This window comes from Bactrocera neohumeralis, unplaced genomic scaffold (assembly GCF_024586455.1).
Source record: "Bactrocera neohumeralis isolate Rockhampton unplaced genomic scaffold, APGP_CSIRO_Bneo_wtdbg2-racon-allhic-juicebox.fasta_v2 cluster11, whole genome shotgun sequence".
In the NCBI taxonomy this organism is placed as follows: domain Eukaryota; kingdom Metazoa; phylum Arthropoda; class Insecta; order Diptera; family Tephritidae; genus Bactrocera; species Bactrocera neohumeralis.
In genome coordinates, this window is record NW_026089624.1 from 1647142 (window position 1) to 1672324 (window position 25183).

The following is a 25183-nucleotide window of genomic DNA, read 5'->3' on the forward strand; positions in this document are numbered from 1 at the left end:
CGCATTAAAATACAAAACAAATTTTTATTGTGATTATTGCTATTCTACTTCTGCTTTGCTAGTTCTCGGAGACACTTGTTATTGCTTTCCACAAAATAATAGGAGTGTTAGACAATTCGTTTTCAAAATAGTCCTTAACATAAAAAATTTTCACTAAATTAAAAAAGTAGGTATGGTTCCATAATTTAGCAGCAATTTGAATTAGTTATTATTTTAATTATTCATTAGGTTTTTCTCCAGTGGGTAGAGGAAATCATTGTACAGAGGAAAAGCGGAAAACAACAAAAAAAATTCAGAAAACTAAGTAAAACTTATAAAGAAATCCAAGAAATCGTAAAATGCTCTCCTCAAATGATAGCAAATTCCTTAAAATATAGAAACAAAAATGAAACTGCCGACGATTACAATGTAGTACGCAACTGCAAAATTAATCCTTTTGCTTCAGCCAAGAGCATCCATGACGAACTAAATTTGTCAGTTAATACTGAAACTGTTCTTAGGCATTTCGGGCAGAACAAATTATTTTCCTGAAGGCCAAGAAAAAGACCCACATTAAAAAGAAGCACAAGGAAGCCCACATACAATTTGCAAAAGAGCATGGCTCCTAACCCGCGTCTAAATGGCGAAACATATTGTGGTCAGACAAATCCAAAGTTATTTGGTAGTACAGGCTCTAGGAACTTTGACCGAGGTCCTACTAACTCAGAATATAATCCCCGGTTTACCATAAAAACCGCTATACATAACGATGCCAAATCATGGTATGTGGTCGTTTTTCACATTGTGGTGTTGGCCCAATTCACTTAATTGAAGGCATCATGGACCAAAGGGATATGGGTACATCAACAGGATAATGACCCTAAACATACAAGCAAGTGCGCAAAAAAATGGTTTGGGGCCAACGGAGTTGAGGTTATATGGTAACCTGCTCAGTCTCCTGACCTCAACTCCATTGAAAACTTGTGGACAGCTATCAAGAAGTAGCTGAAGAGAAACCAACCACTTCGAAAGATTTATGGCAAGTAGGGAAAGAGGCTTGGAAAGGAATACCAATAAATGCTGGGCTAAAAAAATCGAGGTTATTCAACGAAATATTAATTATTTTAAACTGAAACTTTGGAAGCATTATTTATTAAAATTATAGAACGGTCTGGTATTACATAAAATACTCCTATTTTTTTGTGGAACAAATTTTTTAATTTACTTGATATAAACTGCGATATAAAATTTTGTTTATATTTAATTGAAATAGATGAAATCTGGAAATATTAATAGATCTTTAGCAAATTACATTGTGCAAAAATTTTGAAACAAAAAAACATTTTTGTTAATGAAAATTAACAATTTGTTTTTCTCACGTGGTCACTCCTGTTTTTTTGTGGACAACTGTATATACATATATACTTTCTTGATATGGAGGACCTCCTCTATCCGCACATACCCATTTTAACCCCGAAATCGCGGGATGCTATTCTAAATCCCAGCCTAAATAATACCCACAAGACTGGAAATAAAGAACACATTTTTAGTTTTCCGCATAAAAATCGTTTCTGCGTTGGCGAACTTCAAAAAAATAACCCTGGTCGGACCGACACCTGACCGACACCTGGTAAATATACAAGAAAATATATAATTATAGCCGCCGCAAACTTAGTTTTAGAGAATTATGCATTTAAAGTTCAAAATGTCGCTAAATTAATTTTGTAATTTCTCGATTTATAGTAACTTTTTCTTTCATAACCTTTCCTTAACCGGGAGCATAAGCGTCTCTCTGTGTAGGTGTTCGATAGGAGCCATCAAAAGGCATCCCGTCGTGGCACGGAGTGCAGTATTCTGGCAGGTCTGGAGTTTCCTCATCTGCGTACCAATGCATCCAGGCGACCATATAGGTGTTGCGTAGTTGAGGACCGGAGAGGTAGCTGTTTACCTTCGAACACATGCCATCGATTAAATTGCCCGTCGTCAATATCGTAGAATCATCTGCGTACGAGGTTATGGAAACCCCCGCTGGTGGCTTCGAGAGTTTCGAGATGTAAAAATTAAACAGTAGCAGGGAGAGGACACCACCCTGCGGAACCCCCTGTATAATTCTTTTCAGTTTGGATGTTTCACCTCGAAATAGTACGGATGATTGACGACCGTTCAGGCAGTTCATGGTCCACCTCTTTAACCCTGGAGGAAGCGTGGTTTTTTCTATGTCCTGCAATAGCGTTGTGTGGTGGACTGTGTCGAAAGCTTTTGGCAAGTCCAACGCTACGAGGATCGTTCTCTCGCAGAGTGGCTTCTGGTTGAGGCCTCTAACTATCTGAGCGTTTATGACGCTAAGTGCTGTGGTAGCAGCAAGGCCTCAAGTGTCTTCACTACTGGGGAGAGGAGAGTTATCGGTCGATAAGATTCCCCTTTGTTGGCGGGTTTCCCAGGTTGGAGTAGTGGGACCACTCTTCCGACTTTCCACACATCGGGTATTTGAAGAGTGGTCAGCGACAAACCTTGAGGACCTTGGTGAGGTAGCCTACTTCCGTCGAGCCAAGATGCTTTAACATTAGCATGTTGATTCCATCAGGGCCAATGGATTTGGAAGATTTAGCTTTGTTGATTACACTCTGAACCTCCTCATCGGTGAAAGTAAATAGCGCGCCTTCGTTTGGCATTTTGCGCAGCCGTCGGTTAACACATCTCTTGGCTTTGTCTAACGAAGGGTGCAGTGTAAACTGCCGGCTAAAGTAGCTCACGCACTTCTTCGGGTCCGAAGAGACATGACCATTGAATTGAACCTCAACTCGGTCGTCGTGTCTCTTCGGGTTAGCCAAAGCTTTGACAGCAGCCCAAAGCTTACTCACACCGGTGGAGAGGTTAAAGGACTTAAGGTGCTCTATCCATTTCGTCCGCTTATGTTGATTTACCATACGCAGAATCTCCAAATTGAGATCCCTTATTCGAGGATCCCCGGAATCGGCATGGCGTAAGGTGTCGCGCTCATTAGCTAAAACGGCTGCTTCGGCTGGAAAATTGGGGCGGACTTCCGCTATTCTTCCAGCTGGGATGATGCGAGCGGTAGCTGCTGCTATCACCTTGCGCAAATGACGTTCGCCAACGCCTACGTCCGTACTTGTATGTATCTACAATGGGATGTTGTGACAAAATGTGCCCACATACAGATTTGACAATGGCAATAGATTTGACAGTTATGTGCTGAACACATAGAGATCGACACGACATGAACGTACGACAATGAACTGTCACGCTCTGAACACATAGAGCGCGACAGACTGCAAGTGCCATCTGTCAAATATTAAAATACACACGTTCTTATGGACACAATTATTGAGACACAGTTCTCCTCCCAATATGTGAGGGAAAACCTTACGAGTTTGCTTTGGGGCTCGTCAGAAACTATAACAGAGGGATCAATACCTTGGCCTGACGAGTGGTCGACAGCAGAATGGAGGACGACGAGTCTTAAAAATTCATCCGGAAGGAGGGCTTCCGTCTGAGCTATCAGTTTAGCAGGTAGTCATGAAGCCCTACAAGCCGAAGACTACGGAAAAGGAAGACGAGGAAGACGCGGAGGCCACAGTGGAAGTCCCAGCTGTGGAGCCGACCGTGCAAGAGGTGGTGCTACCCTCTACGCAAGAGCTTTTAGAGGGACTTCAGGACCTAGATGGTATTGCGAGGGACGGGGCAGATGAAGACCGGTTCATCATTGAACCGATCCTATAGTGTTCGCAAGTATGGAAGTAGCCCTGGTGAACCCTCACGACACTGAATGGGGGAGTACAGACTGCAATGCACGAAGTGAGGTGAAGGACAGCAAAGGTGATCTTTATACCGACGGTGGGAAGGAAAGACTACTCACTGGCTAAATCCTTTACACCGATTAGTCTAACTCCCTTCCTACTAAAGAGTATGGAAAAGATCTTGGAGTCTAAGGTCGAAGGCTCTTATAACTGCACCCCTGCATGCGAATCAGCATGCGTACAGAGCAGGCAGATCGACCAACACGATGTCGTCGACCTAGCCAAGGAAAGACCTCTTGATGCTCGTAGGAGGCGGTTCCGCTCCAAGCAGGTGGCTGCAAGGTGGTTTCTACGAAAACATCGCAGCAGCTATCGATATGCGTTCCCGATTCATAAGTGCAACTATCTCCTCGATCTTGCTCTGGAGTCCAAGTCAGAGTGGGAGTGGGAGCTATGTTGCCTGTTGGATAACTCTGTTGCAACTCCGCATTCAACTGACAGTTCTGTGACAGACAGTGACAGGTCAGTTCCTCCCGCATTTGGGTTTTAACCACAACCACCACGAATCTCCACAAAGGGCTATTGCTCCCTGTGGTACCAGAATTAAGTCTCCGGTCAGACCTCGTAGCCGAAGCTACTACCAGTTGAGCTTCCATACAGCTCTGGACTGGTAGCCAGGATATTAGTCGTCTCTTACGACAGGCATGCCTTACTACGGGTATATTCGGTTTCCACCCCGAACCCAAGGGGGTCCCCCCTGAAATTTCTCTTTTTAGCTATAATTCCACTTTCTTTAATTAGCACTCTAATTATAATTGTCAACTATGTCAATGTCGTCATATATCTCGTACAGCTCATCGTTCCATCGAATGCGATATTCGTCGTGGCCAATGCGCAAAGGACCATAAACCGTTCGCAGAACCTTTCTCACGAAAACTCGTAACGTCGATTCATCGGTTGCTGTCATCGTTCAAGCCTCTGCACCATATAGCAGGACGGGAATTATGAGCAACTTATAGAGTTTGGCTTTTGTTCGTCGAGAGAGGACTTTACTTTTCAATTGCCTACTCAGTCCGAAGTAGCACCTGTTGGCAAGAGCACTCATGCGTTGGATTTCCCGGCTGACATTGTTGGTGGTGTTAATGCTGATTCCCAAATAGACGAAATTATCTAACACTTCAAAGTTATGACTGTCAATAGTGACTTGAGAGCCAAGTCGCTAGTGCGACGGCTGTTTGTTTGATGACAGGAGATATTTCGTCTTGCCCTCGTTCACTGCCAAACCCATTTTCTGTGCTTCCTTGTCCAGCCTGGAGAAAGCAGAACTAACGGCGCGGGTGTTGAGGCCGATGATATCAATATCATCGGCATACGCCAGAAGCTGTACACTCTTATAGAAGATGGTACCTTCTCTATTTAGTTCTGCAGCTCTAACTATTTTCTCCAGAAGCAGGTTGAAGAAGTCGCACGATAGGGAGTCGCCTTGTCTGAAACCTCGTTTGGAGAGGTCCTTCCCGATCCTGACGGAGCTTTTGGTGTTAGTCAACGTCAGTTTACACAGCCGTATTAGTTTGCGGGGATACCAAATTCAGACATCGCGGCATAAAGGCAGCTCCTTTTTGTGCTGTCGAAAGCAGCTTTGCAATCGACGAAGAGGTGGAGTATGTCGATTCTCCTTTCACGGGTCTTTTCCAAGATTTGGCGCATGGTGAATATCTGGTCGGTTGTTGATTTGCCAGGTCTAAAGCCACACTGTTAAGGTCCAATCAGTTTGTTGACGGTGGGTTTTAATCTTCACACAATACGCTCGATAGAACCTTATATGCGATGTTGAGGAGGCTTTTCCCACGGTAGTTGGTGCAGACTGTGGGGTCTCCTTTTTTATGGATTGGACAGAGCACACTTAAATTCCAATCGTTGGGCATGATTTCGTCCGAACATATTTTACAAAGAAGCTGATGCATGCTCCTTATCAGTTCTTCGCCGCCGTGTTTGAATAGCTCGGTCGGTAATCCATCGGCCCCCGCCGCTTTGTTGTTCTTCAGGCGGGTAATTGCTATTCGAACTCCTTCATGGTCGGGCAACGGAACGTCTGCTCCATCGTCATCGATTGGGAAATAGGGTTCGCCATCTCCTGGCGTTGTGCGTTCACTGCCATTCAGCAGGCTGGAGAAGTGTTCCCTTCATAATTTAAGTATGCTCTGGGCATCGGTGACTAGATCACCTTTGGGGGTTCTACAAGAGTATGCTCCGATTTTGAGACCTTCTGTAAGCCGCCGCATTTGTTCGTAGAATTTTCGAGCATTACCCCTGTCGGCCAGCTTATCAAGCTTTTCGTACTCACGCATTTCGGCCTCTCTCTTTTTCTGTCTGCAAATGCGTCTCGCTTCCCTCCTCAACTCTCGGTATCTATCCCATCCCGCACGTGTTGTGGTCGATCGTAACGTTGCGAGGTAGGCAGTCTGTTTTCTTTCCGCTGCGACACGGCACTCCTCGTCGTACCAGCTGTTCTTTTGTACTTTCCGAAAACTAATGGTTTCGGTTGCAGCTGTACGTAAGGAGTTTGAAATGCCGTCCCACAGTTCCCTTATACCGAGTTGGTGACGATTGCTCTCAGAGAGCAGGAGTGTAAGCCGAGTAGCAAATCGTTCGGCTGTCTGTTGTGATAGCAGCTTCTCGACGTCGAACCTTCCTTGTGTTTGTTGACGTGCGTTTTTAATGCACAGAGGCGGGTGCGAATCTTGGCTGCAACAAGATAGTGGTCCGAGTCGATGTTAGGACCTCGGAGAGTAAGCACGTCTAGAACACTGGAGACGTGTCTTCCGTCTATCACAACATGATCGATCTGGGTGGTGGCTTTTCGATCCGGAGACAGCCAGGAAGCTTGATGTATCTTCTTGTGCTGAAATCTAGTACTACAGATAATCATATTTTAGGCCCAGGCGAAGTCGATCAGCTTCAACCCATTTGGGGATGTTTCGTCGTGGAGGCTGAATTTACCGACCGTAGTGCTAAAGATACCTTCTTTGCCCACCCTGGCGTTAAAGTCACTAAGCACGATTTTGGCAACGTGGTGGGGGCAACTCTCATATGCTCGCTCCAAGCGCTCATAGAAGGCATCTTTGGTCACACCGATATGTTGAAGAACCTTGCTTTGATGCGGATTGTGGCTAGATGTTCATTCACCGGAGTGAATGATAGTACTCGGCGACGGCGTCTCTCTCCCACCACGAATCCAACACCAAACGTACGCTCCTTTATATGGCCACTGTAGTAAATGCCACAAGGACCAACTCGTCTCTGTCCTTGTCCCGTCCATCGCATTTCTTGGACGGCGGTGATGTCAGCCTTTATTTTCACGAGGACATCAACCAGCAGCGGCACCTTCCCAATTAAGGGACCGTACATTCCAGGTGCATGCCCACATTTCGTAGTCCTTAGTTCGTTTGCCATGGTCGCCATCAAAAGGGGGGTCTCTCATCCGAGGCTGGATGCTACCTTTCATTGGGGGTGTTTTTTTATGTGGCGGGTCCCAAACCCAGCGCACAACCCTATGTAGGGGATGTTTCGCCTTCTCACTTTCATATGTTGAACATGTTATCACCTAGTATCTTAAATTTTTAATTTCGCGTAAATATATTCAACTAATTAAATTTCGCGTTGTTGAATTTTGAAAAATTGAAAAATTCACAAAGCAAATTTATCCGCGCTTTTAAATTATCAACATATTTGAATATATTACTAGTGATCCATTTTATCAGAGATAAGCTGCATATTTCACAGTATATTTCACAGTATATTTCCACCCCGTGGTTAGCCGAACATTTTGGAATTTACTACTCGCCGAACATTGTTGCCACATTTAGATCCAAATATGTTGAACTTCTTTTCATAATTAAAATTACATTCGACCAAACCCCGATACCATGATTTACGAACGTTTTTGCGGATCAAACGCTTCTTTCTATTTTTTTTCACTTATAAGCTTTATTTTGGAGTTCGCCCGTTATAGCCAGCTGCTCTAAGTGTTCAGTGTACAGTTTCGTCGCTGAAACGTATTCCAGCATGCTGAGTGACTCTTTGAATATGTGAATTTTCTTTAATTTTTCTCACGACAACGGTTTTATCACGACTTTGAAGTTTTTCCGGCTCTTCTGATCGCACCCCCAACTTCAGCAAGTTGCTATGAATTATTGAAACGCTTCCATTATTAAATTTTGATATTTCCTGCAACGTAGTTAAGTTCTTTAAGTTCTTAATAATACATTAAAATTGTTTCTCATGTTTCAAACAATTTAACTTATTTTTTACAAACAAAGACAAGATCACCGGGTTCTACCAAAATTTTAACTCAGAATGAACATAAATTGCCACTGACAGCATAGAATGCCAACAAAAATAACGACAGTTTTAAAAAACCTTTTAGAAACCAAATTTCCGAAATTTATTTTCATTCAAAATAAGTTTTTTTTTTTTTATTTTAAATCAGAGTTCTAAATTTATTTGAAGTAATAATTAAGTTTCAAAAAAAATTCTGCAAACTAAAAATATTTTGGGATCATTTTACTAAAAAAATATATTTTCCTAATACTTTTGTTGGGCACTGCATGAAGATTGTGCACCGCATGCAAGTAGCGTCGTAGTATCCTAGCGCGTTGACTGAAATTCTCAATTAATAACAAATCTTAAAATTAATGCACTTTTTCTAGTTTTCTAAAATTGCTATTAGCAAGCAAATTATTTTCTTTTAATTTAATTTGTTTTGCGGAAAAGTTTAATAATTTAAATAAGGCAAAATCAATTGCGATTTTTTTTTTGGTTTCTTGGACTTCAAATGTCGAAATTTTACTTTTCATTTATCACAGCAAAATGTAAGATTTGTTTACAAAAAAGATGTAAGATTAGTTTACAACTCAGCCAAGGGAAAATGTTACCGTTTGGCACATATTTTTATGGCGTTTTTATTTATCGATGTAAATGTTGCCTAATTATTAGGCAACATTATATACCTAAATGCTCCATTGAACCTTGTAAATATGTATATTCCAGTTTTCACGAATAAACAAATGCAAACAAAACATGGGGTGGGAGTAGGTTAGGTTTAGCGGATTAAAGTCCCGCACTCCGGCTTTCGATGCTTCCTCCTACTAGAAAAAAAACCATTCGAATTATTCAGCGTTGAGCTTAGCAAATTTGAACGATTAATAATAAATAGTACAAAAGTTTTGTTGAAAAAAGGTAACTATCACAGAAACGGTAAATAAAAATCCGCTGGACAACTCCCACCCTTACGCTTTGAGAAGAGCAGATAAATGCTACCACTTTTTCTGGTTAGGAGACAACATTTGAATAAAAGAACAAGCTAACCAGAAGTTTGAATATTGAGAAAATAACACGCTAATTTTAGGCCCCATCGTCCAAATTTGATACCGATTACGATCAAGCATTTCATTAGTGATTTAGATCACTTTTAGTATTTTTTAAGAAAACCGTTGTAAAAAGAGTTGGCAGGGATATCATTCGATTTCGACAGGTAAACTTGTGACCAAAAATTGTCCAAATAAGACGAAAACTTTTCAAGTCTGCAGATACCGAATATGTGGATCAAAGTTTCTATTACAAATACAAATTATTGTAGAAATTCCCATGAATCCTTTCCAAAAAATATTATACCTGTATGTCAAAAATGGATTGAATCGAATCAATAATTTCTTTAGCCCCATAACCAGTTGAATTTAAATCGTATTTTGCTAATAACATCTTTGTGCCTCAAATTGATAAATTCGGGTGAAAACTATACTCCATATAATCTACAAACCTTATGCACCTGAAAGTATTTCCTTGGCTTTGATCCTGGCAAGTTGCAGGCGTATGAAGTGTTGGGTTACACCCGAACTTAGCCTTTCCTTAATTGTTTTAAGCATTTTTATTATACTTGTATATATTTTTCAGTATCTATGAAACTGTTGATTCTTTTGTCAGAGCCATTCAGTTTCAGTACGAGTGAAAAAGGTACACACATGTAAACATACAGGCGAAGCTAATAAAAGCGTCGTAAGATCAGCCAAATGTACTGTGGTCCAGATATTTGGTATCTGGGTCTTTGAAGTGGAATTTTATCCTGATATATTCATTAGTGTTTGATTTGTATACTGGTCGTAAATTAATCAGATGATATTTAAAGTTGTGTTGTATAGGAGACGCAGTTTCTGTTCAATTTTCAAGGAGTATGAAGGAGTGGTTTGCTCTCATACCAAATTATTTCATTAATATATTATTTCAAACATATAATATTTAATACACAATGCACTTACAATTCCTCCTCAATATTATCGCGCATTCAAAATGTTTATGATGCGTTTGTTACGCTAGTGTTGCTCGAATTTTCGCGTAGAACTTGATTCGCATCAAAGGCAACACTGACGCAGTAACTTCACAACTGAGATATATGTTCCTGAGATATAGGATTTCATCTACAGTTGGACAGTGATACGCCAGTGTTACATTTTTACACTTTTACAATACCAACCTCTCTTGGGTGCTATTAAATATATGTGGCATATGGCCAGCAGTGGCAGCCAAGCGACAGAGGTCAGTTAAAAAGGCAGTCCAGCTTTACAAGACCGCAATAACCAGAGGTTTACCAAGCCAGAAGCGGTAGATAAGGAGCATATTCCATCCCGACCAAAAGCAAGGGCAGCTCAATATAGTCTGCAATACAAATCTGCCGATTGGGGGATGGAGATTCGTCAATGCATTCGAAAACCCCGCAGCAGTATCTTCAGCTGTTGATACAATAATTTATAGAACTGCTAATAAAAAGTGGAGGAAGGTAAGTGTTTTTCAGGGTCTGAGTTATCAGACAGACTCTTTTAACTTTACACTGAGAGAGAGCTTCTGAGCGACTCTCAAGCAGACGCAGATAAGCCAAAAATTAATGCGTCTTCCTCAAATTAATCTCCATCACAGCAAAAAAAGCTTCTCCAGCCCTAATTAACCACATGGCGGCAGGATAGCCTGACATTGTCCTCATTCAGGTGCTAAAGCTTAATGGAGAACGTATTTGCAGATTGAGAACACCTGGTTATAATTTAAGCAGGACAACTGCGAAAATGAGGACAAGTAATGTTTTTATTTTACACAGGTATAGTACTCAGGACTGGCTAGTATCACGCTGTATGTCGTAGGAAGAAGATAAAAAACCATCGTTGGTGATGAAAGAGCTGATACGGAACACCGAAGCATGTAAGTGCTAGATTATACTTGGATGCGACTCCAATGCGCATCACACAGTGTAGGTCAACACGGATATCAAAGAAAGGGGTGAATTGATATTTAACTACTTAATAGGTACTAGGCTGGCTGGAGGTAATATGCCAACATTCATAACAAGAAACTAGTAGAAGGTATCAGACATTACCCTCATGTCTGAAGTATTAAAAAATATGTTTTTGAAGAACACTCCTTTTCCATTTATAAATAAATTTACAACAATTACAAATTATTTCATTTATGTGAGGGACAAAATTATTCAAACAACTCCCAGTCAAGCCATTAAATTAAAAATTATACTAGTGTTCCGAGAAAAAGCAATAACGGAAGCATTTGGAAAGGTGTTCGTTACCACTATGAAAGCTTCACTCAAAATTTATAGTTTTGCATTTAATTTTCGACATTCGGAATTGCGTTATCGATATTTAGAAAAAACTACAGAAGACGAAAGAAAGATATTTTTAAATTTATATAAATAAAACAAATCATATGCCAAAATTGATAAATGAACAGGAAATCGTAAGAAAAATTAAAGGGAATCCCAAACGTTCTTCTAGTCTGGGGGCAGCAGAAGTTTATGTAGAAACTGGGGAAAATCAGGGTTTTCATTTACTACTCCGTAGCAGCAAAATTTCTAGAATTATCGGGAGCCGTAGCAGAGCCATAGTAAAACAATGTGATGTGCTCTGCTCTGCTCGGAGTTTTGTTAGGTAAAGGTTAGGTTAGGCTCTCGCATGTTTAGCATGTAGTATAGCACATGAAAGTTTTAGTTAGCTCTGCTCTACTACCGCTCCCAATTTTGGCACAATTCCGATTTCTTTGGCGCCGCGATTTGAAGGAAAGAGGAAGTCCTCCTGATTAAAAAATATGTAGGGTTATAGGTACCGCAAACGCTCAGTTTACGAGATATTCGACCTTAAAGTTCAAAAAATCGCAAAATTCGAACTTTTCAAGAAGTTATTTTACCACGTTAAACCCACTTTATTCACATTTTTCTCTTAAAATTAATTAAATTACACTAGAATCTTTTAAATAAATCCACATCTTACACTTTTAGCAGGTTTTATATTTAAAAAAACTTTATTTTAAAAATTACATTTTACGCTCGTTTGAACCTCATTTGTTTACCAAAAATTACGAAGAAATGGAGCGCTGCCATGTGATGACAAAGCAATTCGCTGAAATTCCTCTTTTTCGCAAAAATTCCTTTATTCATGCATATGGATATATATATTATATTATATAATAATGTTACGTAATAAAGTGTAAGGTTACAGTACAGTACGAAAACTCAAATTTTGTTTCAATGTGAGGGCATGATAACCGTAAAATATAACCACTTTATATCCAAAACTCATATTTTAAATATAATAATATATATATCGTCACCTAATATACAAACCAATGTATCATAAAAAATAAATTGAAATCGCTGACAGATTTAGATATTACTGTGCAGAAGCGACCTAGAGCATCTGAAGAATCATCAGTTTGACAGACTGTGAACAGACTTGTTAATGTTTGTCGACGGTGGACGTGCCATTCTGTCTGCCGTGTTCGATTCATTAAAATAAACTCTCTAATATATTTAATATGTGTAGCGCCAAATGATGTCATCTGGAAACAGCTGTTATATTTCTGAATGTTGGCCAAAAAATGTTGTAACATTTCCAATCCAAGAAACTAATGAGCGTTTAGGATCTGGTTTTGGGACCAATTGTACCAATTTTACTTTTCCTCAAGCACAACATAATCCAGTAGACTCACCTGTGTATTTTAACGTCTTAAAATATTTACATATTATTTTATTTTTTCCAATTGTTACCGATTTGTCGGCACAATAATCAATTGCCGGAACTTAGCGAAATGCAGTTCGTTCAAGAATCACAGGAGCACTGCGACTGCGGATTCTGTCAATTTCATTATGTCGTGCTTGCTGTTGTTGTGTTTGATGTGCATGAGCTTGTTGCATTCCAAGCCTTTCTACTTTACCGTCACTCAATAAATAACGCAATTCTGACTTAGCAATACGACTATGTTCTTGATCTGTTTCTCTCTGGTCATCAGTGCGGCTAGTACCTGAGATAGCTCTCGCACTTTTGATTAACTGCGACGACCTAAGTCTGGTCGTCTTTTCCTCGGCGTCGTAAATTGTATTTAATCAAATTTATAAAATTTCTCGCTTACTTAACACCACTCACTCACTCCCTGGCACCAACGGTAAATAAAGATCAGAGCTTTCAAACACTCGCGCATTGAGAATAAACGATAACCAAACCACAGTTTACGACTGTTGTAATTTAATGGCCAGTGATGTAAATATGATACTCTAGCTGACCCGACAAATTTTGTACTGCCTCAATCGATAATTAAAAGAACAAACAAAAGGAATCCGTAATAATGAAAAAATTTCTTTGTACGAATGAAGTTTTATTATTATTTTCTATTAAGAACACATGATGTTGCTTATTTTTAAAACAGAGGTTCCCAGAAAAACTGCCATTTATAAGGTTTCAATTTGATATTGAAAGACACACACAGTTATAATACAGTCTGTTAATTAATGTGAAGCTTTCAGATAAAAAATATTTTGTTTTGTTTTGTGGCGCGTAAATAAACAAAGATGACGATTTTTCGACGCGCGAACACGCGAAACCGGATTCCGTAAGCTAATTGTCAATAATTGTCCTTTTTGCGATCTGACATCTTTCGAGCGATTGCATATGAGAAACCATGCAGCGGTTCATCGCACGTTCTCGCCCAATATTATTGCTTCGCTTTTTGTGCGGACTTTGACATCCGCTTTAGAGAACAGTGAGTGATTGTTATTTATGGTGAACTTTATTGAATAGTAATAAAGTGTAAATTTACTCTACAAGAAAAGGAGAATGTTTCTCACCTTTTAAACCTTCCTTAGACCCCCACGAACATTTCAAGATCAAGATAAGATAAATCCGTTCAGCCGTTCTCGAGTTTTAGCGAGACTAACGAATAGCAATTCGTTTATATATACATACATACATACTATATATAGATATAGATAATTCTTCTTGTCAAATGAAAGTGTGTGAATAATTTTTTCTCCCATTAAGTAATAAGTAAATTGTCTACATTTATTTAAAATGCCAAATTGATTTGCTGAATTATTTCTATTTTTAAATACCTAAAATATATGTAAATAAAGATTTCTTTAGAACAAACCTAGTTATAAACTAGTTTTTTATCAATTCAAAGACATAACTTTTATGGTAAACTGCGTGATGTGTTAATAATTATGGTGTCCTGAAACTGCAAAGACAGAAAAGAAAAGGATAAAAAAAATATTTGCTATAGAGTTATACCCTCCATAACATTTTTAGTCGATGATCTATCCAACCGACCAGAGTTTAGTGTCTTACTACTTTTTACATTTGCGGCCTTCGGCAGCATTTAAAACACAGAGTCACAACACACCGGGTATTTATAAAGAGACGAGAAATTCTGAAAAGTTTTACATAAATCATCAAACGATTATGGATTTTGTAAAATCTTTTTATTGTACCCTTGCAACCTGTTGCTAGAGAGTATATAGTTTTCTTCTGCTAACAGTTGTATGCATCACCTAAAACTAAAGGAGATAGATATACAGCTATGTATATATATAAATGATCAGGATGTCGAGAAGAGATGAAATCCGGGTGACTGTCTGTCTGTCCTTCCGTCCGTACAAACAAAATTTCGAGTTCGCAGATAGGCATAATCGAACCACTGCCACGTCCACAAACCGCTATTAACCGAAAATATATATTATAAAGTGTCATAACTTCTTTTTCTTTAATGGCGAAAAAAATGCTTACGCAGTTATAGCCGAGTTAACACCTACCCGCCAGTCGTTTCTTCTTTTCGCAAGGTGACGCCAATTAGGGATTCTAAGCCAATTAGGGATTCTGTCGAATACTTTCAGAGCTGGAGTGTTTTCGTCCATTTGGACGACATGATCTAGCCAGCGTAGCCGCTGTCTTTTAATTCGCTGAACTATGTCAATGTCGTCGTATAACTCACACAGCTCATCTTTTCATCGAATGCGATATTCGCCGTGGCTAACACGCAAAGGACCATAAATCTTTCGCAGAACTTTTCATCAGATGTTGTCATTGTCCATGCCTCTTCACCGTATAGCAGGACGAGAATAATGAGTGTTGGCAATGTTGGTAAGAGATACTTATATTGGAGAAAGCGGAACTAACGGCGCATTTGTTAATGCAAATGATGTCAATATCATCAGCATACGCCAGCAGCTCTACACTCTTATAGAAGATTCGATCTTCTCGGTTTAGTTCTGCAGCTCGAATTATTTTCTCCAACAGTAGGTTGAAGAAGTCACACGAAAGAAATTCGCCTTGTCTGAAACTTCGTTTGGTATCGAACGGCTCGGAGAGGTCCTTCCCGATCCTGACGAGGCTTTTGGTGCTGCTCCACGTCAGTTTACACAGCCATATTAGCTATGCGAAGATACCAAATTCAGACATCGCGGCATAAAGGCAGCTCCTTTTTGTGCTGTCAAAGACAGCTTTGAAATCGACGAAGAGGTGGAGTGTGTCGATTCCCTTTTCACGGGTCTTTTCGAAGATTTGGTGCATGGTGAATATCTGGTCGATTGCTGATTTTCCAGGTCTAAAGCCACATTGATAAGGTCCAATCAGTTTGTTGACGGTGGGCTCTAATCTTTTACACATTACGCTCGATAGAACCTTATACGCAATGTTGATTAGGCTTATCCCACGGTAGTTGGCGCAGATTGTGGATTAGGCAGAGCACACTTAAATTAAAATCTTTGGGTATGCTTTCATCCGACTATATTTTAAAAAGCAGCTGTTGCAGGCTCCTTATCAGTTCTTCCTCTCATCCGAGGCTGGTTGTTATTTTTCTTTGGGGTTGGTTTTTACGTGGCGGGTCCCAAACCCAGCGCACAAGCCTATGTAGGGAAGCTTTCGCCTTCTCACTTTAGCTCGCCTTTAAACGGATGTTCTCAGGCTACCCACAGGATACTTGGTCAAAAACCGGAAGTCATGAGCTGCTTGAGCCATATGTAAAACAATCGTTTCTGGCCACTCCCAAGTGAATGGCGATCACATAACTTTCCTCACTTGCGTGAACTTCTACGCATGACTCCATCCACTTGTGCACTTGTGGGAAAGAAATTATGGAAATGTGGGCGTGGCCCCGCCCTCTAATAAGTTTAATGTACATATATCATAAACCACTAAAGCTAGAACAACCAAATTTACTGAGAGCAAAAGAAAAGGACGCCTCCCGACAGTTGCTCCCTGTATTACGGTACTGTTCAAAACAACTAAAATCACGATAAATCAATAACTACATACGCCAGAAACATTAAATTTTACCCCTGAGGCGGTACGAGAAGGCTTTATAGGAGACATTGTGAAAATTGGACGATGGGCGTGGCACCACACATTTTTTGGAGAAATCACATATCTCGGAACTTGACCTACTGATCTCGACTAAATTGAGTACGTAACATTCTTATTATATTCCTGCCACAGTTCAAAAATATCTCCAAAAATATTTGTCAAAAATATTTCCATATAACACAATTTTAAAATCCTTTTGTTTCTTTCACTTTCCAGTACATAAATCAAGAAGTAATTAAATAACGGGGTAAAATTTTGCAATAACAATTCCTTTAGAGTATGCCACCTTATGACCGAAAATTGTCCAAATCCAAACAAAGTGTTCAAGCCGCTAGGTACCGAATATGTGTACCTCAATATGTATAGTTGAATTTTAGCCAGAGATAACGGTCAATTTATGGGATATACAATTGAAATGAAAGGAGGATCTTTCCCTTATGATAATACCTTTTAGTATTAAAAATGGGTTGAATTGGGCAATACTTCTCTAAGCCCCCATATACTTTATATAAAGATTATCGAACTTTCCGGTGGCTTCATGCTGCATATATTGGCCAATATTTGCGTCATCTCAATGAAAATTAAAAAACGTGTATAACTTATAACAGTGTACATTTTTGCCTAAAATAAATAAAATTGGGTGAAAACATGACCTGCCCCCCATATAACTAATATCAGAACTTTCGAACATACGACTGACTTTACACCATGTGATTAGTCATTGTATGTAAGGTACTTTAATGAAACGCAGGGAACATTTTTTTTAGCATGTGGCTTATAATAATTAATGGATAATATCGGGTCGACACTCGGGTCGACAGCTTTTGTAGCCGATAATGCCCCTGTCAACTTCGGTGAATTGAATCGAGAAGGTTCCCAAAATGTTTTTTCTTTGTTAAAAAGAGATTTCAATTCTGAGCTGTTGGCCAGCTCACATTTTGCACAATTCTGCTCATTATGACTTGTATCGTTTCAAACTCGATGCAATTTTTAACATTGAAATCATGGCCTTCAAATTGTTCAAACATTTTTCAATTTACACTCTGAACACAGAAGAATTAAAAATGTTTTGCGATTTTTTTCAAGTTGAGTACGAGCCTATGTTGTCTATTTCAAAACTAGGTGGCTTAGTTTATTTCCAGTATGTAGTTGAAAAAATCTTAAAAAAGTTTGTTCCGTTGAAGTCGTATTTTCTATCGATTGAGAAATCCCCCGCATTTTTGCATTCTGTTTTCCAATGACTTTGTTGAACCTTTTTTGTTGTTGTATATGCTCACATGATATTTTTGAACAAAATTTCATTCCTTTCACTTTAATCACCGAACCGATTTCGGACCACTATAACATATAGCTGCCATATAAACTGAACGATCGTAATCAAGTTCGTGTATGGAAAACTTTCACATTTGACAATGTATCTTCACCAAATTTGGTATAGATTATTTTCTAAGGCAACAATGTAATCTCGGAACAATTGGTCAGATCGGTTAACTATAGCATATAGCTACCATACAAACTGAACGATCGGAATCAAGTTCTTGTATGGAAAACTTTCACATTTGAGAATGTATTTTCACCAAATTTGGTATAGATTATTTTCTAAGGCAACAATTTAATCTCCGAAACGATCGGGATCAAGTTCTTGTATGGAAAACTTTCACATTTGACAATGTATCTTCACCAAATTTGGTGTAGATTATTTTCTAAGGCAACAATGTAATCTCCGAAGAAATTGGCCAGATCGGATAACTATAGCATATAGCTACCATACAAACTGAACGATCGGAATCAAGTTCTTGTATGGAAAACTTTCACATTTGACAATGTATCTTCACCAAGTTTGGTATAGATTATTTTCTAAGGCAACAATTTAATCTCCGAAAAAATTGTTCCGATAGGATTACTATAGCATATAGCTTCCATACAAACTGAACACATAGTAACTAAAAGAAGTGCACCTGTGAAGGGTATATTAGCTTCGGTGCAGCCGAAGTTAACGTTTTTTCTTGTTTATTCATAATTTCTTACTGCCTATTTTTCATAATCTTACTTCTATTTATACTAACTAGTATGTTTACTTTTTGCTAGTTGATATTTTGTTAGATACAGATTATATTATTTGTTTAGGTTTGTTTACAGATATATTGTTTGTTTAGATACATTTGGTTTGTTGTATTGATAGTGCAGTTTACATTTTCGCACATACATTTTGTTTGTTACATTTATGATACTAGGCGAGACTATTGTTATTGTTTGTTTAGGTTGCCAGTTGATAATTTATGTATTCGGTACAAAAATGTGATAAGTAACACATGTTCCTTAACTCTCCTCCGTGTTAAAATGGAGCGTCCTCGTTACTTTGCTGCTAATTGCTGTTGGTGTAGGCGGTTCAGTTCAATTTCAAATAAGCCGTCGATTTGTCGTTGTCTGTTGAGCATTCTAACATTTTGGCAATATTTGCAGAGGTGTACTAAACCATAAATAGTAGTCGTGAAGGTAAGAAATGCCATAATGATAATAAGTGTGAACTGCACTGAATTTTCTTCGACAGGAATTAAAAACGTTGAAATTTCCTGTATATTACTGAACTTGTAATTTGATTTCGAGGAAAGAATGCGGAGTACTTCAAGTTTTTCGCTGTGCTGGTTGTGTATGATTTCTATGAGTTGTTGTTGATGGTTGTAATATGTAATACCATCTATGTTTGTGGATTCTGAAAAATGAATTAATTTAGGGCCAGATATAGGCATATTATTCCAAGAATGCTCATAATCTGTCAAGATGTGATCGTTTTCTAAAATTTGAATTGGTGCGTTATTTTCATGAATAATGCGAATGATTTATCGTTTAAAATTTTTGTAGTACAATTATCAGAGGGTTCTGATTTACAAATAAAACTACTGAAATAATTCTTACATTTTGAAATTCTTTGATAATTATTACATTTTGCTATCTTAGGATCTAAAACTATTTTACCATGTTTATGTGCTAAAGGGTATACATTATATAGTCTACATTTAGTTTCGAGTATTGGATATTTGTAAATTGTAATTATAGCTTATTCTAAGTAACAAATATGGATGTATGGATGGAATATTCCAATATATTAATAAGGGGAGATCCAACTCCTCATGGTTTATTAATTCATGCACATCATTTAAATTAAGTGTGCCAGAGTAAAAATTGTTATTTTTCGCAAAATTAATAGTGCTTGCAATTGTTTGCAATTCATTATAAATTTCTGCTATAATTAAATTCTCATTTATTTCTTTAGGATCGAGTGTTTCAAGTATTCTCTCAAACTGCGGATTAATGCTTTTTTGTTTATTATTATTTTCTATTAGCATATTAATTGACGTTTTGATTTCTATAAGATCGTCATGATCTGATGTACCAGTTCTAAATTTTAGCGCAGAACCAAGAAAGTTAATTGATCTTTTAGGCCCTTAAATATTTGGAATGAGCTGATTTTTTAAAGTTTCAATTTTATTACTAATATTTTTGTTTCAGGCTGGTTTTCTAAATTATAAGAAGATTTCATTATCTCTTCGTAAGGTGCAAGGATGTTAGACAAATTTGAAATGTGATATAAAAACGAACTATTCTGGTAAATGTAAACCTAGTCAGTTTCAACAAGCACATATTTTTTGTTTTTTAAATCAATTATGTTGTTGCATAATGCGGTAGTGTATTAAAGAAAAAAAAAATATTCTGTACATGCCTGTACTCTTATGTTATCTTTGTGAATAACACGTCCCCTATTTGTCGTTACCGTTCTTCCGTTGTCTTCTTTAACAATTTGTTTCGCGTATTTTTTCACGTTTTTATTTCGCCTGTGCGTCTTCACAAATATGACGTTACCTTGTCTATAATTCAGCTGCTGTCGATTACGATTCTGATAACGTAAGACTCGTTCCTGATTTTCTTGTAGACGTTCGTGGATGTCAGGATACCCCTTTTGATTGAAGAACGCGTCCTCGGGTTTCTCGTTGGTTACAGAATGGATCGTTTTATTGTATTGCCGAACGGCTTCAAATATCTGTGCGTACGCTCTTCTTGCCCGTTTGTAGTAGAATGAAACGCTGGCGTTTTGGTTTGCGCTATTTGTAACCTTTTGTAGTGCACATAAGCTTGTAAATGATAATTGGTTATCAGTCATTAGAAACTTTGCGTTTGGGTATATTTGTGAAAGTATCTCGTCGACATACTTGTATATATCTTTTCTTGAAGGTATTAGTCTGAAGTGGCAAAATTTGGGTATTTGTCAGTTGAGCTAATGTATATGTATGTTATCGCTCATATAGAATAAATCTAAGTGTATGTATTCTCCTACTTTGTTTGGTGTTGGTGCTGCACCAATCGGTTGTTTGTTTGGTCGGCGTTCGTATTTGTTTGTTAGACAGATTTCACAGTCTTGTACTTCTTTTTTACAAGCGTCTCGTATGTTTGGCCAGTAATATTTTAACGAAATTTCCTGTGCGTTATTTTTGTAATTTCTGTGTGCACGTCTATATGTGTCATTTATGATTTGTTTTTGTCTTTTGATTTCGTTTATGTCTTCAACCGTTTTATGAGTTAGAACAATACACACTGGGAAATGCACTGATAATTTCATTTTCAACGAAAAATAATATTTGTTCATTTATTTGTAGAGCTTTTACAACTTGTGGTTTGATTACATTTTTTAATCTGTCCAATAGCTCAGTTTTAGTGTTAAAAAAAATTGTATGTCTACTGTTAGAAAAGATATTTTGGGATGATACTTGGGTGGGGTTTGTGTCTGATTGTTTTATAATAATTTGATTTTTAAAGCAATTTAATGGTTGCTTTACACGTTTAATTTTTTCTATAGGAGAGCTTTGTGCTGAATGTTGGGAATTATTAGAATTAGATGTGTTATTAATTCGTTGGCGGGAAAGTGCATTGGCAACAACGTTCTGATGTCCAGGTTTGTCATTTTAGCACCATATTCTTCGATGAAATTTTTCCATCTTTTTAATTTTGTATTTACCGATTGATAATCGGTGTATATAGTTAAGTCTGCTATGCCATATAAGTAATTTCGGAGTTTCTGTAAGGACCACACAATTGCGAGAAACTCTTTCTCATTTGTAGAGTAATTGTTTGCTGAAATTTGGTTGGAAAAGTTCAACCTGAGCTTGAAGTTCTTCTTTTGTTCGACTTAATGCTGCTATTGCAGGTTCATCTAATGTAATTTTAATTTTTGCGCTTTAATTTTTTGATATTTTACCGTTGTCTCCTCTGAGAAACGTGGTAAGTGGTTTAACAATGGCTGCAAAATTTTTTATGAATTTTCGATAATTGTTTGCGAGACCTAGAAAAGATCTAAGCTCCTTGCGTGAAGTAGGGGTGGGAAAATCTTTTATAGCTTGTCTTTTTATGGGATCGACGGTGATTTTATTGTATTTAATTATGTGCCCCAAATATTCTACTGAGTCTTTTCATTGGAAATCTTCATGTTAACTTGATGAAGTGCATTTATAATAATGCGTATGTGCTCGACATGCTCTGCTGGAGAAGAAGAGTAAATGAGAACATCGTCTATATAAACATACGCAAATTCGCCAATATATGGTCTCAAGATATCATCGATACACCTTTGAAAAATTGACAGAGCATTTTTCAGTCCAAAAGGCATGCGAAGAAATTCATATTTGGCTCCATTTACACTAAAAGCTGTTTTCTCTCTGTCAGATTCCTTAATAAGAATCTGGTGAAATCCAGATTCCAATTGCATTACCAAGATTTTGTATAGTCGTAGCTACATCAGGTATGGGGTATCTATCTGTAATAGTTTGAGCGTTTAGCTTTTGAAAGTCTACAATCATTCTGCGTTTAGGTTTCCTCTGTTCGTCGGTACCTTTTTTAGCAACTGTGCAAATGGGTGAATTGTACTGACTTTTACTAGGGTGGATTATTTCACTTTCTAAAAGTTTAATAATTTCTTTGTTAATAAAATCATTATCAGATATAGGGTACGGATATTGTTTTGTCCAGATAGGATCTTCGGATTTTGTCCTAATTGTGGCTTGTACAGTGGTAGTAAATGGTAATATTGAGTTAGTACCTTCATTTTGTTGCATTATTTTTTCAATTTCAGATTTATATTTCTTCTAATGCATCAGTTTGAAAAAAATGTAAGGAAATTATCTAACACTGATATAATTTTTTTTTGATTTTGATATTGAGAAACCATGAAGAATTTTTACTTTTGTGGGTTTGATTGGAATAGACTCACCGATATTACATTTGGTACTTATGTAATTGTTTTTTGCTCCAGTGTCGATGAGGATATTAACTGCTTTGCCTGTATCCCTGCAGTGGCGTTGAAGACACGGCAATTGATTCACTCGCTTGAAAAAAACAAAGCCTGTCTTATATACATAATCGTCACTTTGTTTTGTAGCAGGTGATCGTAATTCATCGCCGCCATGTTGTGGTGTGAGAGGCTAGTTCTTCTTTATGTATTTGGTTTACTCGTTGCATCTTCTCTGGTGCGTTGTATGTAGTTACAAGATGAAGGATTTTGGTGCCTCTTCTGTGGATCTCCTCGAATTGGATTATTTGGAGGTAATCCTTGCATTTGACGGTTATAGTTGTTTTGTAAAGGTGCAGCGTTGAAGTTGGTGGGTCATCTGTATTGCCGTGAGGAATCTACGTCCATTGTTTGGCACTGTGGGGTGGGTGCACTCTGTGTATATTGCACTTGCACGTTTGGTCTATATCTTCGCTGATCATCGCGGTATCTTCTGTTTTGAAAGGGTTGATGTTACTGCCTGGGTGCACGTATTTCTTCATGATGTCTTCTCTTTTGAACGTGTTGATGTGGCATATTGTATTTCCTGTAGTCATCGTACTGAGGAAAATCGAATTGCAATTTCTCGTTGTCGTGGTATATCGTACTTGCGATGGGGTAGGCGGTTTCTAAATCCTTTGGATTGTGGCTGTAGAGGGTGCCGCTTGTATACTTGCTGTTCAAGCCATGAATAAACGTTCTGACGGCTTCTTGATTCGCATACTTTTGCATTTCTAATGGGTCACCTGAGCTTCCCATTTCAATTTTTGTTAGAGCAAGATTCAATGCCCTGCTGACTTCGCAATGAAATTCCGCCAGTGTAAGTTTGTTTTGCGTAATCCTTTTCATTTCGTCTAGTAAGACGTAAAAAGGTCTCTGGTCCGCATACATGTAGTCGAGGCGATTTATGATTGAGTAGAAGTTGAACTTCGTGTTGTGGTTGATTAAAATATCGGCTGCTTCTCCTTGAATTTTCGAATCCAATATCGAAAGTGCGGTATAATATGTCGGGGTTGTGGCATATTCTTTTATGTTTTCCATGTGCGTCCACGCACGTTTTCTCCAGGATCTGTATTGATTTATATTGCCGTGAAGTCTGGCAATGCTTTAAAAATATCCAGGTTAATCTGCATTTCGTTGATTATATTTGGTTTGCAGTACTCGTGCTGATCCGTAATTGTCACATTTGATGGCAGACTGTTCTCCAGGGTAGCCACTCATTGTTGGTTCTCAGTTAGAGATGTAGTTAAAGCAACAATTTGAGCCCTGAGATTTGCAATCTCCTATGCATACATATCGAAGTTGGTGTTCAATAAGGAACGACGCAAATTGAACAGTTTTTGTCTCTTTTTATGAGATTCCAGTGTGATTCTGATGTTTATCGGTGCTGCTTCCAGGAACTTATTTTTTTCTTCAGGAACGTGGATTTTAGTTTTATCCCTTTATGTCAGGATATGGCAGGTTGAGTTCAAACGAAAAGAACGGTTGAGCCCCCAGTTAACAAACTGTTATTTGTCGCGAGTAAAAGAAATTATATTTATTTGGGCAGTACACTTATTTTCGTCTTGCCTTTTTTATTCATAATTTTTACTGACTACATTTTATAATCTTAGTGCTATTTATACTTATGGAATGCAGCTGCTGTTATCTTCTTTCAACTTTGTTGTAATTCGATATCTGTTATTTTGCTATCACTTGTTTGTTATTGCTGTGATGCGGAGGTGGTTATCGCAGTGGATTATTCCATTGCCAGATGTTTGTTGTTTATATGTCGAGAATGCATTTCTATTGTTTGGCTGATAGTGTATGTCAAAACAAGTTCTATCGGTTTACATAGTTCGTCTTTGTTTAGGATGTATATTAGCAGATAAGATGTATGTGAGTGTGTGTGTGACAGGTGGCCAGAATGAGTTGCCAAGTATCAATTGAAAATTGTCAGCGGATACGTCGATCTTAAACGAGGAAATATCCTTGTTGTATTTGAAATTAAATGTACGGATGACTATATCATCGACTGTGGTATCCGCAGCAAGTCTCTAAATAAAAAGTGTCTTTTTCCGCGGTATTACAACTAAGTTTTTATTAGCTGACTTGGAGGTATTTCGCTTACCGTATTCAGTAACAGTTTTCTCTGTGTTCTGAGCAGACGGAACCTTCTCTCCTTGAGGACAAGGGGATGCAAGATTGATGATTTGGGTTCTCTTCCTGCACATTTAGGCATTAAAATGATTGAAACAACGTTTCATAATGCCTCAATTTTTCAGAAAGGGTTTCAAGCTCACGACCAATCTCCTTCAAACCATTGCGCGTAAAGTAAAGTAAAAAGAGCAATGACAAAAATATTTGTAACAAATGAATGCAATAGAAATAGTTGGTTATCAAAGATAACAACCAATGTAGCGAGCAGTTTGAGATGCACTGTAACACACAAAAGTAAGAAACTCGCA

The 25183-nt window shown here is 38.1% G+C and overlaps 1 protein-coding gene and 1 pseudogene across 1 annotated transcript; both read right to left on the reverse strand.

Moving 5' to 3' along the window:
* Positions 1–1200: 1200 nt before the first annotated feature.
* The window catches only part of LOC126765847 (uncharacterized), a 28957-nt pseudogene continuing 4974 nt past the window's right edge, over positions 1201–25183 (reverse strand).
* LOC126765743 (uncharacterized) lies at positions 18382–21365 on the reverse strand. Its single transcript, XM_050483486.1, has 2 exons — positions 20282–21365; positions 18382–19133 (listed from the first exon to the last, which is right to left on the reverse strand). Exons 1-2 carry the CDS (start codon positions 20577–20579, stop codon positions 18775–18777), a joined length of 657 nt encoding a protein of 218 aa, XP_050339443.1. The 5' UTR covers positions 20580–21365; the 3' UTR covers positions 18382–18774.